Consider the following 16,665-nt stretch of genomic DNA (forward strand, 5'->3'; position numbering starts at 1 on the left):
CTCGTGTCTCACGACATAAGGACTGTCTGATTTACTCTTTGCTGTTTCAGAGCAGCGCTGACAAAAATAAAAGCCACAGGAAGTCCTTTTTCCACTCGATGTTTACATTTTTTCCTCTCTTGTCAGACGTACCTTCAGTCAGTGCAGGTCGTGTGTTTCTTTCATCCTCATGGACTCGTTTTCTTCCTGTTCTGGTCTTGAGTGTATTCATGGGTTTGCACCTTATTTAGTTTTTGAAAGCATGCTTGGGATTTATTTCTATTGATGAAGGTGTCTCTTGATCGTGTAGACTTTTCAGTGATACACTGGTCTCCTGAAGAGTGCAGCCACTGTGGTGAAGTAGTCCTGTAGTTGTCTCGTTTGGTCTCTCAGGACTTTTTGGGTTTGCTGAGCTGTTCGGTTCATTCCTTCATTTTGGGTTTTCCAGCCTTCACGTGCGCTAACACCTCGTAAATAACATTGCAGTGAAACACTGTAACATAAATTTAACACTTCAACTTCAGATATTATGTCTGCTTCATTTGTCATGGAGCAAAAAGACAGCAGGTCATGAAACTGTTTGTCATTCAGTTCTCACATTAATGTTGAACCTGTGAAAATGGGGCGCTGTGTATAAAATTGTAATTTTTATACAGGTCGTGTAAAACTTTAGTAAAACCGTTTTAATTAAATCTGCACTTTAAGCACAAATTGATTGTTTGATTTCAAACCCAATGTGTTTCTGTCGCAGTAATTATGCAGGATGCTGTGATCAGTGGCAGCTATTTTTTTTCTCTGACACTTTCTGTGATGATATTTAATGTTTAGTGTCATCAGCCTGTTTTACAGGGAGAAAGTACCACATTCGTTAGAGGCATTATTACAGCCCTGAGCAGAGACACATCAGCCATGCTCTCATTCTCATCTGCGCTTCTGTCATTCACCCTGAAATATTTGTTGAATGTGATTGATGTCCTTAGCAGTTGTTGTCTGTTCTCGAGTGTCAAACACAGAGAATGATGGTCCTGATCCAGTCCACACAGCCTGTTTTTCCTGATGGATAGATGGAGGGATGCACTAGCACACATGTTGGAGGGCATTTGGGCTGAGATATAAAAATTTCTTCCCAACTTCCAAACTCCAAAGTAAATACTTTACCTGCCGTGCAAATGTGTAAGAGTGCTGGAGGAAATAAACGTTGTGTAAAAAGGCGTAAAAAAGTCTTTTCAGTCTGCTTCACATTTTCTTTTTCAAACTCTTGCTTTTTTTCTATATTGCTCTATATTCAAATTTTCTAAATCTACTCTACTTCTAATCTCTGCTTCCTCGTTATTAGCCCTGTCATAAAGTTGTTATCTAAAGAAACGCTAAAAAGTGCCGCCGCTGTATCAGCTGTGTGAGGTTGCATTAGCTGTCACATTGCTTGTGTCACCCATAATGCTAACATGCTACATGGTGAAAGGAATGCCTTTAGCTAAGCAGATAATTATTTTAACTTTCTAACGTTTAGTTTCATCACGGCCTGTTAGGCTACGACAAAGTAAAACATGTCAGCCTCTGTGTGACGCTCAGTAGCAGAACAATGCCCCAACACAGGACAACAATGTTGGCTCCCTAGTGGATGTTACAGATGGATCTCAGCATCAAGCAGGCCTCTCATCCTTACGTTGCATGTTTTATAATTTTTTATTTTAGTAGTTTGTTTTATAAAATATTCTAAGCAGATCATTCCTGGAGGATTTCATTTCCAGCAGATACAAATGCCACATGCATGAAAAGATTCAAAATGTTCTGGCTTAAACTCCAGAGTTACAAAAGCAGCGACCATATGGAGTCAGCGTGTGTTAAAGACCTTTTTTGTCTTCTGATTGCAGGATCTGTTGGCAGGAACTTGGCCAACAAACCCAATGTGTATGTATCCAGCAGCGCTGGAGCCCAGTGGAGAGAGGTCAGTGCAAAGTCTGGTACAGAACAACAAGAACAGTGCAGACGGTTAAACTGTGTGTCAAAAAAAAATGTCAACATTCAGGCTCAGTCCTGTAGACAGGGTCGAGCTTTATTCAGCTTTCTTAGACGACTGACGTTCTCATTCCCACATGTCATGAAAGGACGTTACTGTTAATTCATGTAGTGTTCAAAGGACATCGATGATACTTTAAAAAAAGTAATTAGTGCTTCATTAGTCTCATGTTCTATAGTCCTTAGTTTTAGTAGCAGATTGATGGGGATTGTTATGACTTTGATTATTTAGAAGTAGTTTTAGTGCCGCCTGACATCAGACACATCACTATAATCAGGTTCCTTATGTGTGAGGGGAATCTGACATGTGTCTCCCTCCAGGATCAAACTGGGAATCTTTTTTGTTTGTGTTAGATGAACGTCGATATCACTTACAGTGGCTGAAAGCTCTATCCTTTAGTCCACACAACAGCACTGATGTCTTTACACTAAATTTGTTCAACCCTGTGAAGCACAGTATGTCTCACTGACACTGCTTGTGGTAATCTAGGCATTGGCAGGGCCTCATTTCTACACCTGGGGTGACCATGGCGGCATCCTGATGGCTATTGCACAAGGAGGCCCCACCACACAACTGAAGTAAGTCCAGATGGCTTTCCTAAACTTCCTCTAGCCGAGGAAATGAATCAGACAGGAGCTTCAAACCCAGAGAGGTTAACTTGTGACGGCTTTAAGAAATCTGGCAGGCGGAGCACATAAACGGCACCTACCGTGTGGTCGTGCCCATTAGCCAGCAGGAGCAGACTGTGTGAATGTGAAGCTGCCTGTTGTAGTTGAACAACGAATAATCCTTCCACTAATAAACAGAACTAGATTAAAACACCTCTGTGCCAACACCTACCTTGCAGCCAGCTGTAATTCATGAAAGTGATGTATTATAACAATATGTATCCAGTTGGCTTCATTTCCATAATTCATTTTATCTTACCCTGATTACTCAGTAACCTGATTTTACCTTCATACATACAAATGTCACTATTACTGGGTTACACCTGACTTTTAATACACGTCATGCTCCCACTTTAATTTGATATTAACTCATGTTTGTTTGTTTCATCTGATCATCTTCTCTGTCTTGCTGTTGTTCCCTCGGTGAGTGAGTGGGCATGCAGCAGATAAGCTGATAACTTGGTAACCTTGGTGATCAAACATTACTCAGTATGTTTAGTCAACAGTACGTGAGAAGATATTTAGAAGATATGGTCATAATAATACCACACCCCTGTCAGGTTCAGCACCAATGAAGGCGAGACGTGGACCGACTTTCGGTTCTCAGAAAAGGAAGTGTACGTTTACCAGCTGCTGACAGAGCCCGGAGAGAAGAGCACCATCTTCACCATTTTTGGCTCGTATGCCGAGCAGAGACACAGCTGGCTCATCTTGCAGGTCAACACCTCTGACGTTCTGGGTAGGTCCACGATTGAGAAATAGGGCTGGAGCGCTCCCAGAATGGAGATCTTCAGCTCTTAGCAACAACGGCTAAATGCAGAAACAGTTATTTCTAAATTTAGACTAAAGCCAGTACTGTAGGGGTGATTTGTAACCATCTTTAACTTGTGATTTTATACATGTACTTCCTATATAAACTGAAAATAAGCAAGCAATTCATATAGTGCTTCCATATAATCGTCCAAACAAGTGTCCAGAGATATTTCAGATGGCTGTAGAGTGATGATGATGCATGCTTGCAGAAGGTTAGTTCTCTGATTAATAACTTCATGTAGTAACTGTAGCTAAAACTAGCAGAACTCAGCAGCTACATGAAATAATTAAAATGACAGAAATTAATTTCATTAATTAATTGATGAATGCAATCACAAAACTGTTATAAAATCTGTAACATTTGCTTGTAGCACCTAAAGTTCATGTATGTAGCCAAAGTGCGCTCGGTTAGCATGTCATGACAGTAGCCAGCGATAGCATAGCATCCAGAGTTTTTAGGGAGGATGAACTGTAACAAAATGTAATACACTGTAGCAATGTTGCACACAACTACTGTTCATGTACCAAAAATAAACTCACTTTACATTTTTGTTGCAAAGATTGTACTTTAGCTGAAACACTCTGAAAGCACATGCTAGCTGTTTGCTTTTGTTAACTAAGGCTACGTTCACACTGCAGGTCTTAATGCTCAATTCCAATTTCTTGATCAAATACGATTTTTTTTGGTCTGCCTGTTCACACTGCAAATAAAATGTGACAGCAAACACGCTCTAGTGCGAACAGTTCACGGCCCCCAAAGCGTCCCGCATGCGCAAAAGAAGACGTCACACACAACGCGCTCTGTTTACGGAAGTAAAAATGGCGGCTACATAGCTAGTAGGTGTTATTGCAGCAGTCTATCAATTTCTCCCCATATGCTAATCAAGTCCAAAACCTCAGTTTCTGTCCATTGACTTGCTCTGTCTCCAGTTTCCGCCGCCATGCTTTCTCGTTTGTCTTCTCCGGCGCTGATAATTGGCGTCTGTCTTGTGTCAGTGACGTAAAAGACGGATTTAATGCGACATGACCGTTCAAACAGCAGTCGCTTTCTAAAACATCAGATATGTATCGGATTCAGTACCACATATGAAAGTGACCCGGGTCGGATTTGAAAATATTCGATTTGTGCTGTTCACACTGTCATACTACGATCGGATATGGGTCGCATACGGTCAAAAAAGTTGGATTTGATGCGCTTTCGCCTGCAGTGTGAACGTAGCCTAAGAGTACTACATTTAGTTAATTCCAGAAGACCCTAGGGCTAGTAAGGAGTAATGGTTTACAGAGACACACGATTATTAATTTGGGAATAAATTAATCTATAATCTCCAAATTCTAGTAGCAGCTAACAGTAGAAAAAGTTCTATCATTTAAAAATGTGTTACTGTGTAACAAATAAAATTAAAGGTTAAATAAAATTCAAAGAAGGAAGATGTACAAAAACAAACAAAGTAATTTCTAATCACTAAAATCCCAATTTAATAATAGAACATAACTGTAATGCTGATTTACTTCTAAAAGTAAATATGTAACTTAAAACGAAAGCTAGGAGAAAGGCAAAGGATAATTACTTAGCAGAAAAGTTCAATCTAGAAATACTGACTTTACAAATATACCATCAAGAATATTTCAACTCATTTGTCAGATCCACATCATGTCTACTTTTCCTTGGATGTTTCTTTAGGTGTGCCTTGTTCTGAGAAGGACTACAAGCGCTGGTCCCCATCTGACGAGCACGGTAATGAGTGTCTGCTGGGCAGAGAGATAACGTTCAAAAGGCGAGCGCCTCACGCTACGTGTTTTAATGGAGAAGATTTTGATCGGCCTGTCACCATCTCTAACTGCTCCTGCACACGCCAGGACTACGAGTGGTGAGGGGAACGCCTTTGCAAAGTCCACAAAATCTCCAGGCCTTTGATTTCAGAAGTCTTCATTATTTAATCAGTTCTTTTTCTACTGCATATCTGAACATATCGGGTTTTTCGTGATTGAGTTCATAATGATAAATCACCAGGACTTGGATCCATCTAGGAAGTACTGAACATATTAAAATATCAGTGTAGGTGTAGGTGAACAGCTCTTTATATGCACTGCTTATTATTCAAGTCTTTAATATTTTCTTTGATGTTATGATGCAGAGGTTAAATTTCATTTGAAAGGATGCATTAACAAGAATAATGAAAAGAAAAGCAGGACTACCCCCCTGTGTATACGTGGGTTAAATACAGTGTTGTTATTCTTTATTGGGACGTGCTGAAACTCACTATATTGTTTGTTTCCCCTCCTCTTCCTCCTTTCAGTGACTATGGCTTTAAGCTGAGTGAGGACTTGTCCCTTCAGGTGTGCGTGCCTGACCCTGAGTTCTTGGGCGACCTCTACGCTCCACCCGTTCCTTGTCCTGTTGGTACTACCTACCGCCGCAGCAAAGGGTAAACTGCTGTTATTAACGTGCAGGAATGCAGAGCCTGCCGTTCTTCTTCTGCAGTTTCTTAGCATAATGCCGTCGTCCACAGCAGTAATGGAGTCACAGCTACAGACTAAAGAGGAACGTAAATCTACTAAACCGTATATTTTTAATCAAACTGTGTTGTATGAAAACTCCCATGCTATGAACACTGTAGTGCTTCTGTCAGATATCCTCATGTTGTTCCTGCATCAACATGATGACGTCTGTGATTTGTCACGTGCAATGTTGATCCTGGACATTGTGATGATGTCATAGTTTTGCGACTTGGGGAAAAAACCTTCCGATGTCCACTCAAGAAAAAATCCCAAAAAGGAGGGGGTTAGGGTCGGGGTCGCGGGACGGTGGGCGACGATGTTTCCACGTCACAAAACTATGACATCACTACAATGTGATTGGTCACTTGATATTAGAACCTTGTTGATCCAGTAACGACACCAATGTAACTGAATGTGTCCTTCCTGGTTATTCTTCCCTTTTTTCACTGTTTTTGTTTGGACGCCACCGAGTTGCTGACAGATGAAAGCTCTTTTATTTCCCTCTTGCAGCTACAGGAAGGTACCGGGAGACAGCTGCAGCGGCGGAGATGTGGAGGCCCGGCTGGATGGAGAGATGCTGCCTTGTCCTGTCGGAGGTAATCTGCTTTCTCCAAACATTCCAACATGCAGCTGAGCGTGCTGTGGAACAGTTCAAGGTGTCACGTTTCCAAACAACTGTTTCCATCCAGTTTACTGACTGGCACACAGACTTGGTCACCTGTCGGGCTTTTTTGTGGGAGAAAGGTGAAATCCAAATAAACATCCATTATTTTATGCATTTCTGCTTCCGACCCTACATATAAATACATTAGAGACCCTAAAAACCGTAGATGCACAGCACTGCGCAAAAATCGTGATCAACCTCGACACAGTTGAGCTTCCATTTGTGCTGGCATTGCTTCACCTGTCACCCATTTTCCTCACAACAAAAAGAAATGAGGGGCGGCTCAAGATGTTTGGACCATCATGTCCAACAGTTCAACTCGACTTTGAATATTCTGCTAGCTGTGGGTCGTAGTTATTGAGTATGGGTCAGTGGTAGAGTCTCGATTATAGACCTGCTGTCTGAGAGGTAATAGCAGCTGGGCCGTTTCTAACTGGATGTATGACAACATGACGGCCGTGTTAAATGAATCAAAGGGATCATGTTTTCAAATGAATAAATGAATTTACTCTGCATAAAGCAGCCAATCGGTTTATGTGTCAGTCATTCAGGTTCTTTGCTGTGCAGCTCGGTGTCGGTGCACGTTTGTGTTTGTCTTCAGCCTGTCTTCTGTGGTTTTGCAGAGAGTAATGAGTTCATCCTGTACGCTGTGAGAAACTCCATCCATCGCTACGACCTGGCCACGGGCACTGACCAGGCTCTGCCTCTGGCTGGCCTCAGGGAGGCTGTGGCTCTGGACTTTGATTATGACCGCAACTGTCTGTACTGGGCCGACATCTCCCTGGACACCATACAGGTCAGTGGCTCCTCTAGAAGATGCAGTCGGTGTGTGCTCTCTGACAGCAGAAGGACAGCGTGGTGGTAATTGTGGGGCTGAGACGTAGAGGGAGTTTAACGATTCATCCAGTTACTGAAGCTGTTACTAACCTGCGTTTGTCTTTTGGTCCTGCAGCGCCTGTGTCTGAATGGCAGCACAGGTCAGGAGGTAGTCGTGAGGAAAGACCTGCAGAATGTGGAGGCTCTGACCTTTGACCCCATCAGTAGACTGTTATACTGGGTGGATGCTGGAGCACAGAAGATTGAGGTATAGAAAACATTGTCAGTGTTTGTCACTCAGGATATCAGACACATCAGAGTTGCAAGGTTATCAAACTGAAACAGTTGCTTGTTCTTTCCCAGCTCTCCTCTTTGGTTGTCAGATTATATTCATATAATCACAATAATTTGTTTTCTTGTCACAGCTTCATTACCATTGACTTGTTTGTTGTGTTTGAAGGTTTCAAACCCTGATGGGGATCTGCGGCACACTCTGCTCAACTCTTCCATCCTCGAACACCCGCGAGCTTTGGTTCTGCTGCCCGGAGAGAGGTGAAGCCTTTAAAGGAACCGAGTTTTATACAGAGTGAATCTGCAACAAGCAGCTTTAGGCTGATTTGAAAATCTGACTTTTCCAGTCAAGAACAAGAAATTATAAAAAATATATTGTTTGCTGATATTGCCTTTTTCAGGCAGAAGCTGAGTGTCTCCATAACAGGCAGCACGAGATAAATGAAACTGAATCATGCAGAGCAAACACAAACCTGCAGAGCAGGAGCAAAAATATGCATCATTCACACATCAGTGGTTCTGACTATTTTCTTAAACCTGATCTTAAGGTAAAAACACAACAATTCTCCGATCACCCTTTAAAAAGGATGACCAGACAAACTGACCACAAGATCATCTCTGAAAACAGATCTGGCTTCACTTCTGCAAACATAGTTCTGCTTTTCCTGAGTAGCAGACATGAGGATTCCTGTGGTCTGCTGCTGACCTCGTTTTCCACTTTTTCAGAAAATGAATGTATGGTTGACTCACTGCACTCACTTCCTCCCTTCTCTGCGTACGTTGTCACTCTCTTAGAGTTTAAGCTTGTATGAAATATTTGACCTGGCGCTCAATCACAGTCAAAGCGTACGCAAAGGGCGCAATCGGTGTAAATTCCTAATCTTGTATCCTCTCCATGTCCAGTCTGATGTTCTGGACTGACTGGGGAGACCGAGCACCTGGCATTTACCGGAGCTACATGGATGGAACCAACGTGTCCCGCATCGTGTCCGAGGGTGTCCGCTGGCCCAACGGCATCACGGCCGACGACCACTGGCTGTACTGGACCGAAGCCTACAGCGACCGCATCGAGAGGGCCGACTTCATCGGAGGGCAGAGGCGCGTCCTCATGGAGGGGCTGCCCCACCCCTACGCTATAGCTGTGTTCAAGGTAACAACATGTTTATGAGTGTGTGTGTGTGTCAGTCTCGATGGATTGGGTGGATTGTTCACACTTTTGCTGTGTATGCTGGGTTCAGAATGACCTGTACTGGGATGACTGGTCTAAAATGGGAATCTTCAAAGCTCCAAAGGCTGGTTCCCAAAACAACGAGCTGATTGTTGGCAGGCTAACTGGAGTCATGGACCTTAAGATCTTCTATAAGGGGAAGAACAGAGGTGAGGACCAGAGAGGGAGGTGACGATGCTGTAAGTCTTCTTCAGGTTTAAATGAAATAAACTGCGTTCTTGCTCTCGTTAGGACATAACGCTTGTGCCGACCAGCCGTGCAGCCTGCTGTGTCTGCCTCAGCCCGGCCACAGGCACACCTGCGTTTGCCCAGACGGCGCTCCGACTCTAACGACGCCCAGCGGAGAGCTGCAGTGCCAGTGTCCCCAAGGCTACCAGCTCCACAACAACACCTGCATCAAGACGGGTGAGAATAAGCATGTAGTGCTTCTGAAAGACGCCGTGTCGTAAGATTTACGGACACGAAGCCTCCGACGGTTAACAGTTTGACTGTTTGCATATTTCTTCGACTCCAGAGCACAGCTGTCTGCCAAACCAGTATCGCTGCTCCAATGGCCGCTGCATCAGCAGCATCTGGAAGTGTGACAGCGACAACGACTGTGGGGACATGAGTGACGAACAAGAGTGTCGTAAGTATTCAGCAGCGTTGCTGCCTTCATGACAGAAACAGTCAACTGTTGCTATAGAAACAAAGCTCTTTTTTCCTGGCGTCCTTCTGCAGCCACTACGACTTGTGACCCGTCCAACCAGTTTCGCTGCGTGGCCTCAGGTTCCTGCATCCCTCTGGCCTTTAAATGTGACCATGAGGACGACTGTGGAGACAACAGTGATGAGGAGAACTGTGGTAAGACGCATTAATAAAGCTCTGTGTGATTGTATGGTTAAATGTGACTTTTATTAAAGCGCTTTCATTGGTTAGGAAGGCTAGAAAGGGCTATATAATTAGGTTAGGGTCTAAAATGGTCATTACACTAATATTTTAGTTTATATTAGCAACATTGTTTAACACTTTGATGTATTTCTCAGAGTCTCATCAGTGTGGGCCCGATGAGTTCAAGTGTGCACGTGGTGTTTGCATCCGCAAGAGCTGGCGCTGCGATGGAGACAATGACTGCAGAGACTGGTCAGATGAAACAAACTGCACTGGTGAGGAAGACTCAGCATCATACATGATGACCCACAAAGTTAAATCAGAGAAGGTGTGAGCTGTAAGCGCTAAACACTTACAGTAAACTTCACAGTCATAAAATAAAACTACAAAGCTACAGCCTTTAAAAAACCGCTAACTGCACTGTTAAAGTCATAAAAACAGAGCTAATTACACAGCCGCTAACCGCTAACCACACAGTTAAAGTCACAGAATGACAGCTAACAAACAACGACTCAGCTACAGTCACTGAAATGTACAGCACAATAGTCATAGTGTTATTTTGGATATTCAGTTTTTTATTCCTCATAATTCAATGAGGTAGCAGCTGAATCCGTTCCTGATGAGGACAAAAGGCTAAACGTCTGCTAAAGCTAGCTAGCTTAGCAGGTTCTCACTGGCTGCTTTAGTGAGTTTTGGGGTTTGATAGTTACTTTTAAATTACAGAAATCCAGTAAATTGTAAGTTATTGTAATACTCTTCAGTTCATAATAATTTTGTTGTCGTACCCACACAATAAGAGAACTGTTATTATTCTTCCGAGACTAGCTTGTGTACGCTCAACACTCACTCTATTAGGTGCGCCTTGTTAGTCCCAGCTTGGAGCCCTGTTCAAAAATATCTCTCTGAGATTTTGTCCATATTGATATGACAGCATCACACAGTCGCTACAGTTTTATTGGCTGCACACTTTTTTCTCAGAGGTGCTCTTTCGGGTTGCTGAGTTGGCATTAAGGGGCTCCTTGTGTGCCAATAGCATTTTCACACAGTGAAATGCTGCCGAATGGATATTTTCCCTTGTTTTTTACTATTTTCACCATTCTCTGTAAACCATAGAGATGGTATTGTGGTCAAATCCCAGTAGATCAGCAGTTTCAGAAACACTCAGACCAACCAGCCATGCCAGCTGCAGAGTCCCTTGAAGCACGTTTCTTCCCCATTCTGATGTTTGGTTTCAAATTTAGCTAAAGATAGACATTTACAAAGTGCTGGGTGAAAATATATTTACTACATATATACGGGAAAGACATATATTCAAACATTGACATACATAAATGCATAATCAGTAGTGCCAGTAACAAAGTGTGTGTAGCTGTGAAAACTTCACATTAACAAGGTTTAAATCTGTCATACATTTATAAGCTTCTCCACTCCTTTAATCTCTGTTTGTGTGTCCTCAGTGGGCCACCATACCTGTGAGCCCAGCAGTTTCCAGTGTAACACAGGTCATTGTATACCTCAGCGCTGGAAATGTGACGGCGATGATGACTGTCAGGATGACTCGGATGAAGATCCACAACACTGTGGTAAGCTCACACAAGAACCTCTGCAAAGGAAGCAGAGATTGTCTGTTAGCAGTAATACTTTATTGATTTGTGTTCTTAGAGGGGACTCAGTGTAAAGGGTTCCTGTGCTCCAATCACACCTGCCTGCCAGCCTCTGCCCACTGCAATGGCATCAAGGAGTGTCCAGACGGCGCCGATGAGAACAACTGCGGTGAGTGATCCGGTTGGTTTAGGAGACAGTTTAGCAGTCAGAGCCTCACGTGCAATCGTAAGTATGACAGAGAATATAATCATCTGACTGCTCTGCTGATCTGCCCCCATCTCGTGTCTGATTTGTTGTGAAAGTCGTTGTGTTTTCTTTGCTTGTGTCATCCACAGATCCCCTGTGCACTCGCTACATGGAGTTTGTATGTAAGAACCGAGCCCAGTGCCTGTTTCAGTCTCTGGTGTGTGATGGGATCAAACACTGTGAAGACGGTTCTGATGAGGACGCCGAGTATGCACAATGTGGTGAGCAACAAGCATCTCCACTGTGACACTTGCATGTTTGCAGCAGCCCTCCTGTGCCCACCCGTCACCCTGTAACACCTGACCAGGCCACTTTATAAAGCAGAGGCGTCGTATGATCATCATCCCAAACAAGGGGAAAGGAGAAAGGCGGAGGGTTGTTTTTGCTTAGTTTGTTTTCCACTCACCTGTGCACCTGAACAGTGGATCATTATATTTGTGCTTTGTGTTTGGATCGGTTTATCCCTCCAATTATGTTTTGCATCAGGCTCTTTAGTCATTGCTTTGATTGCTGTCACACTCCCAGCTTTTCCAGGTATTTCCTTGTTTCTGCCCTGTAATTATTATGATGACATAGAAGGCTGGCTTTTTGTGACCAAATACAATAAATGAAGATGAATAGTACAGATGCGTTACATGGATCCAAAGAAAATAAGAGCTTGTGCAGGACTGGTTGGAAAGTAGATTCCTTGTATGTTTTCTTTCAGCCGCACCGTCTGAATTCAGCAAAGTGTGTGACATCTATACCTTCCAATGTGCCAACGGAGTGTGTGTGAGTCTGGAGTGGAAGTGCGACGGCATGGATGACTGTGGGGATTATTCCGACGAAGCCAACTGTGGTGAGGATGAAAAGCTTATGGAGAAATGCCCAGACCACACACACACACACACACACACACACACACACTCACAATGTTTACTATCAAATCATGTGGAACAAATGCACTGATTGCACACACTGAATATATAAGTTATATTTGTACTCCTGCAGTCTTTTTGTTTTCCCACAAAGACCAAATACATTTATGATTACTCAGCAAAATCTGAGGCTAACTGTTTCTCTGCTCGTTGCAGCTGCTCCGACCGAGGTCCCAGGCTGCTCCAAGTATTTCCAGTACGAGTGCAAAAATGGGCGTTGTATCCCCACGTGGTGGAAGTGTGACCTCGAGAATGACTGTGGGGACTGGTCTGATGAATACATATGTTCAGGTACGAACATCGTTAGTTCTGGCAGTTGAGCTCCATCAGCAGATCCTCTGAAACCTCAGAGTTCGAGCAGCTCACCACCCCTGATTTAACAAAACAAGATGGCAGCAGTGAACATAAACATGAGTAGCATGTGTAATGTGTACTGCTGCAGTTGTGTATTTGTGACTTTTTTTTAAATAAGCCATATACAGAGCACTGATCGGGCTCTATCCATGAACGCGTGCAGTGGGGATTTTAAGGCTGTAGTGATGCTAGAACGTCTTCACCTTCAGGTCTGGATGCATTCAACGACCTTCAGGAGCAGAACAAATCCTGTTTCCCTTGCTTTTCTTGTCAAAGTCTCACACTGCAGACTGTGGAGTCAGAGGTGTGGACTCAAAAGCAAAACTATAACTTAACAAAAAGTGAGTCGTTTATTCGAGGATTGAAACTCATGAATGACGTCACTCCGACGCCTGACTTTGAGCCATAGCTGATGGCGACACTTCTCTGCACAAGCTCAGGGCAAATCTCATACCTTCTGTTCTCTTTAAGCTGTTTCAGCCTCTGCAAGCCACTTTACAACCCACCTGCACACCAGTGCCTTGAGGCGAGGATCTTTATCTGTTGCCACTGTTCTTTGCTGCTAATCTCCTGTCTTTAGGTTTCCCATGTATGTTTTTGGGAGGCTGAGGAGGTCCAAGAGAAGAGCCACACTACCATCCTGTCTGATTATTAGCCTGAACACCTATTTTATCTTGCTTTCTAGTATTTGGTTTCTATCTGGGTAAGTCAGGGTTTTAAATTTGCTTCTTGAACGAACCAGTTTATGCCTCTTATCACTGCAGGTGGTGCCGATCCTCACACTGTGGCCCCCGGCCCCTCCACATGTGCGCCCAACCGCTTCCACTGTGGCTCAGGGGCTTGCATCAGCAACACCTGGGTGTGCGACGGCTATGCTGACTGCCCCGACGGCAGCGATGAGTTTGGATGTCCGACAGGTACTGATTCTTGCTGCTGATTGGCTCAAGTTGTCTTGCAGAAGACATAATAGTTTATATTTTACAGCTTTTGGCCAAACTGAATCAACATCTTCCTGAAATAGTCCACATAACTGTGTTTTTGCAAGATGCAAGTTTAAAGTAACCTTTATTTGTTGTGTACCCACCCTATCCCACCCACACATCCACGAACTGAAAATACACAAAACTGTCTGAAGCCTGGACTTTTTGCTTATTTGAGTTATTGTTACCTCAGTAATGAGCACGCACAGGTAGAGATGTGTGTCCACACTGTATATGACAGGAAATAATGCTGAGTAACATTGTTTGCTTCTCATTTCTCTGACAGCAGTTAATGGCTCTGTGACTCCCGCCTCGGTACCCACTGAGAACCCTCATTCCCCCGATCGCTGCAGCCGGAGTCAGTTCCTGTGTCAGCGCCCCGCCCGCTGCATCCCCGACTGGCAGCGCTGTGATGGACACGCCCACTGCCAGGATGGCTCTGATGAAGCCCACTGCCGTGAGTATCTGTGCAATGCATTTGCAAAATACTGTCTCACACACACACAGAACTTGGACCTCGGAGGAACAATCATATAACAGACGGCGTTTTAAATGAAGAAGATAATCAAAAGGATTTTTAGCAGGATTACGCCGAGTTTTCACCCACAGCCTCGCTCATGAGTTCAAGCCTGTCTGACACTCTGTTGGGCTTTTCCATGGCTGTAAACCTCCCTGTGGAGTACACAGGTGTCGTTTCAATACTTCTTCCTACAAATGCACCATGGGACAATCTCCGTGTTGAGCTGAACCATTTTTGATCATTTCACAGGTCTGACATAAAACAGGAAGTTGGAACTAAAGTTTTGTGTAATGGCACTTTTAAGCTCTGCTGTGATAATAATCTCAGACATGCATATTTTATGTCTGGGCTTCAAGTGTACTGAACTGAAAGCAGAAAGCTTCCAGAACAGAACACGTGTCCTTTGTCTACATATTTATATGTAAGATGTGCTTATAAGGATTCAAATGGATACGTTTTGAATGGATAAATGGATAAAATTGGCATTTTCAGCCTGAACATTTCATTAATATCTAAATCCAACTAAACAAAAATGTGACGAGAAACATTAAACCAAGAAAACAACTTTGAAATAGTCCTTATGTGGCCGAGGCCGTCATTCTTCTTTCTGCCACGATTTTAAGATTCAGGTGTCATCTGCATGAGCATCATGCTTCTATGCAGGCTATGCAGTGAGCAAGCATTTCATCTAAAACCTCTGTGTGTCTGCAGCCACCCACGGCCCTCTGTCCTGTGTTAATGGGACTCGCTGTTCTGATGGTGAAGCCTGTGTGCTGGACAGTGAGAAGTGCGATGGCTTTCTGGACTGCTCCGACCACAGTGATGAAGATGGCTGCACCGGTAGGTCCACTCTAACCTCATTCTTAGTTTGCTTTATTTAAAATGACAGAAACTGTCTGCCTGCTTGTCCAGTGCAATGCTGCCAGCTGCTGTCGGTTGTGGAGTATTGCAGCTTATGTTAATGTCGAAATATTAAGACATCAGAATCTACTTTGCCTCTCTCTCTGACAGCGGACACCTTGGCCTATAAAGTCCAGAACCTCCAGTGGACACCAGACTTCTTGGGTGGCATCACTCTGACCTGGACCCGGCCTAAAAACCTTCCCCAGGACTCTTGCTCCTTCCTCATCTACTACAGGTAAGAACCTGCTCAGTAATCCCAGAGTCATGCTGCTGTCAGCCAGCTGTGTTACACACCACTATAGCTGGTAATAGGGTTTGTATTAAAGAGCCAGTGTGACCTGTGATCTCTTTGTGTTAAGGCCTGTGGGCACATTGCAGTGGACCACTATGGATACCCACAGCAACAAGACCAGCTACAAACTGATGGTGCTGAAGCCTGACACCACGTACCAGGTGAAGGTGCTCACTCAGTGCCTCAGCAAACTGCACAAGACCAATGAGGTGATCACAGTCAGGACACCAGAGGGATGTGAGTATCACGTGCTCACCCTACACCAGGTTCCAACAGCAGCTCTGACTTCTGTTCATTTCAACTTAAATCTGGATGTGTTTGCGCTCTCTGGTACACTCGTGGTCTCTCAGATGCAATGCCAGCAAAAGTCATACATAAGCATGCAATTCTGCATAACGCAGAATCTGCATAAAGCCTTGTGCTAGAAACCCAGCACCTCCTTTCCTTCACAGCAGTGCTCACCCTGGAGAGAGAGACTTTGGTCAGCTCTGTGTAGAAGTTTGAATTTGAAGTTGTGGTTAAACCTGTGGAGTGCCATTAACTGTTGCCTCCAGATGCTTTTGTCCCTCACCCTCTGCTTTTGGTGCTGTTTGCCTGCTGATGTTAGCTCTCCATCGCTGTCCCCATAACTATGGTGCAGATCTCTTGCTGCCCCCATATGTCCACCCTGTGGTGGAGACTGTGGTCCAGTGGTTGCCCCTGAGAGACAGGCTAGACTGTCTGGGCTTAACTCCCATTTATAAAATTTATAAAATATGTATGTAATATGAATATTGGTGTTAATGGAGTTCAGCCAGTGGCTTAGTGTGTGTGTGTGTGTGTGTGTGTGTGTGTGTGTGTGTGTGTGTGGTTTAGTGCCTGACCCTCCCAGGAATCTGCAGCTGTCCTGTGATAATAATGGTGTGGATGGGACAGTGGTGGTCTCCTGGAGTTCCCCTGACAAGAGCAACGGCCTCATCAGGGAGTACATCGTAAGTCACTTTCTAAGCAACTGTTG

General features: G+C 44.0%; 1 protein-coding gene across 2 annotated transcripts in view; it reads left to right on the forward strand.

Annotated features, from left to right (window-relative positions):
- The window catches only part of sorl1 (sortilin-related receptor, L(DLR class) A repeats containing), a 90,529-nt gene that overhangs the window by 61,677 nt on the left and 12,187 nt on the right, over positions 1-16,665 (forward strand). Inside the window, exons 11-36 of one of the 2 annotated variants that reach the window (XM_005474413.4) lie at positions 1,854-1,927; positions 2,489-2,577; positions 3,228-3,406; positions 5,165-5,351; positions 5,781-5,909; positions 6,493-6,578; positions 7,270-7,442; positions 7,599-7,730; positions 7,923-8,014; positions 8,657-8,903; positions 8,992-9,130; positions 9,213-9,386; positions 9,496-9,609; positions 9,702-9,824; positions 10,007-10,126; positions 11,309-11,434; positions 11,514-11,624; positions 11,792-11,923; positions 12,409-12,540; positions 12,776-12,910; positions 13,738-13,890; positions 14,243-14,410; positions 15,185-15,313; positions 15,485-15,611; positions 15,736-15,905; positions 16,524-16,639. In XM_005474413.4, coding sequence (XP_005474470.1) covers positions 1,854-1,927; positions 2,489-2,577; positions 3,228-3,406; positions 5,165-5,351; positions 5,781-5,909; positions 6,493-6,578; positions 7,270-7,442; positions 7,599-7,730; positions 7,923-8,014; positions 8,657-8,903; positions 8,992-9,130; positions 9,213-9,386; positions 9,496-9,609; positions 9,702-9,824; positions 10,007-10,126; positions 11,309-11,434; positions 11,514-11,624; positions 11,792-11,923; positions 12,409-12,540; positions 12,776-12,910; positions 13,738-13,890; positions 14,243-14,410; positions 15,185-15,313; positions 15,485-15,611; positions 15,736-15,905; positions 16,524-16,639 — 3,557 coding nt within the window. Of the gene's footprint in view, positions 1-1,853; positions 1,928-2,488; positions 2,578-3,227; positions 3,407-5,164; positions 5,352-5,780; positions 5,910-6,492; positions 6,579-7,269; positions 7,443-7,598; positions 7,731-7,922; positions 8,015-8,656; positions 8,904-8,991; positions 9,131-9,212; positions 9,387-9,495; positions 9,610-9,701; positions 9,825-10,006; positions 10,127-11,308; positions 11,435-11,513; positions 11,625-11,791; positions 11,924-12,408; positions 12,541-12,775; positions 12,911-13,737; positions 13,891-14,239; positions 14,411-15,184; positions 15,314-15,484; positions 15,612-15,735; positions 15,906-16,523; positions 16,640-16,665 lie in introns of both variants that reach the window. The other variant, XM_005474412.4, reaches the window with a different exon arrangement.

The sequence above is a fragment of the Oreochromis niloticus genome, linkage group LG14, assembly GCF_001858045.2.
Source record: "Oreochromis niloticus isolate F11D_XX linkage group LG14, O_niloticus_UMD_NMBU, whole genome shotgun sequence".
Taxonomy (NCBI): Eukaryota; Metazoa; Chordata; class Actinopteri; order Cichliformes; family Cichlidae; genus Oreochromis; species Oreochromis niloticus.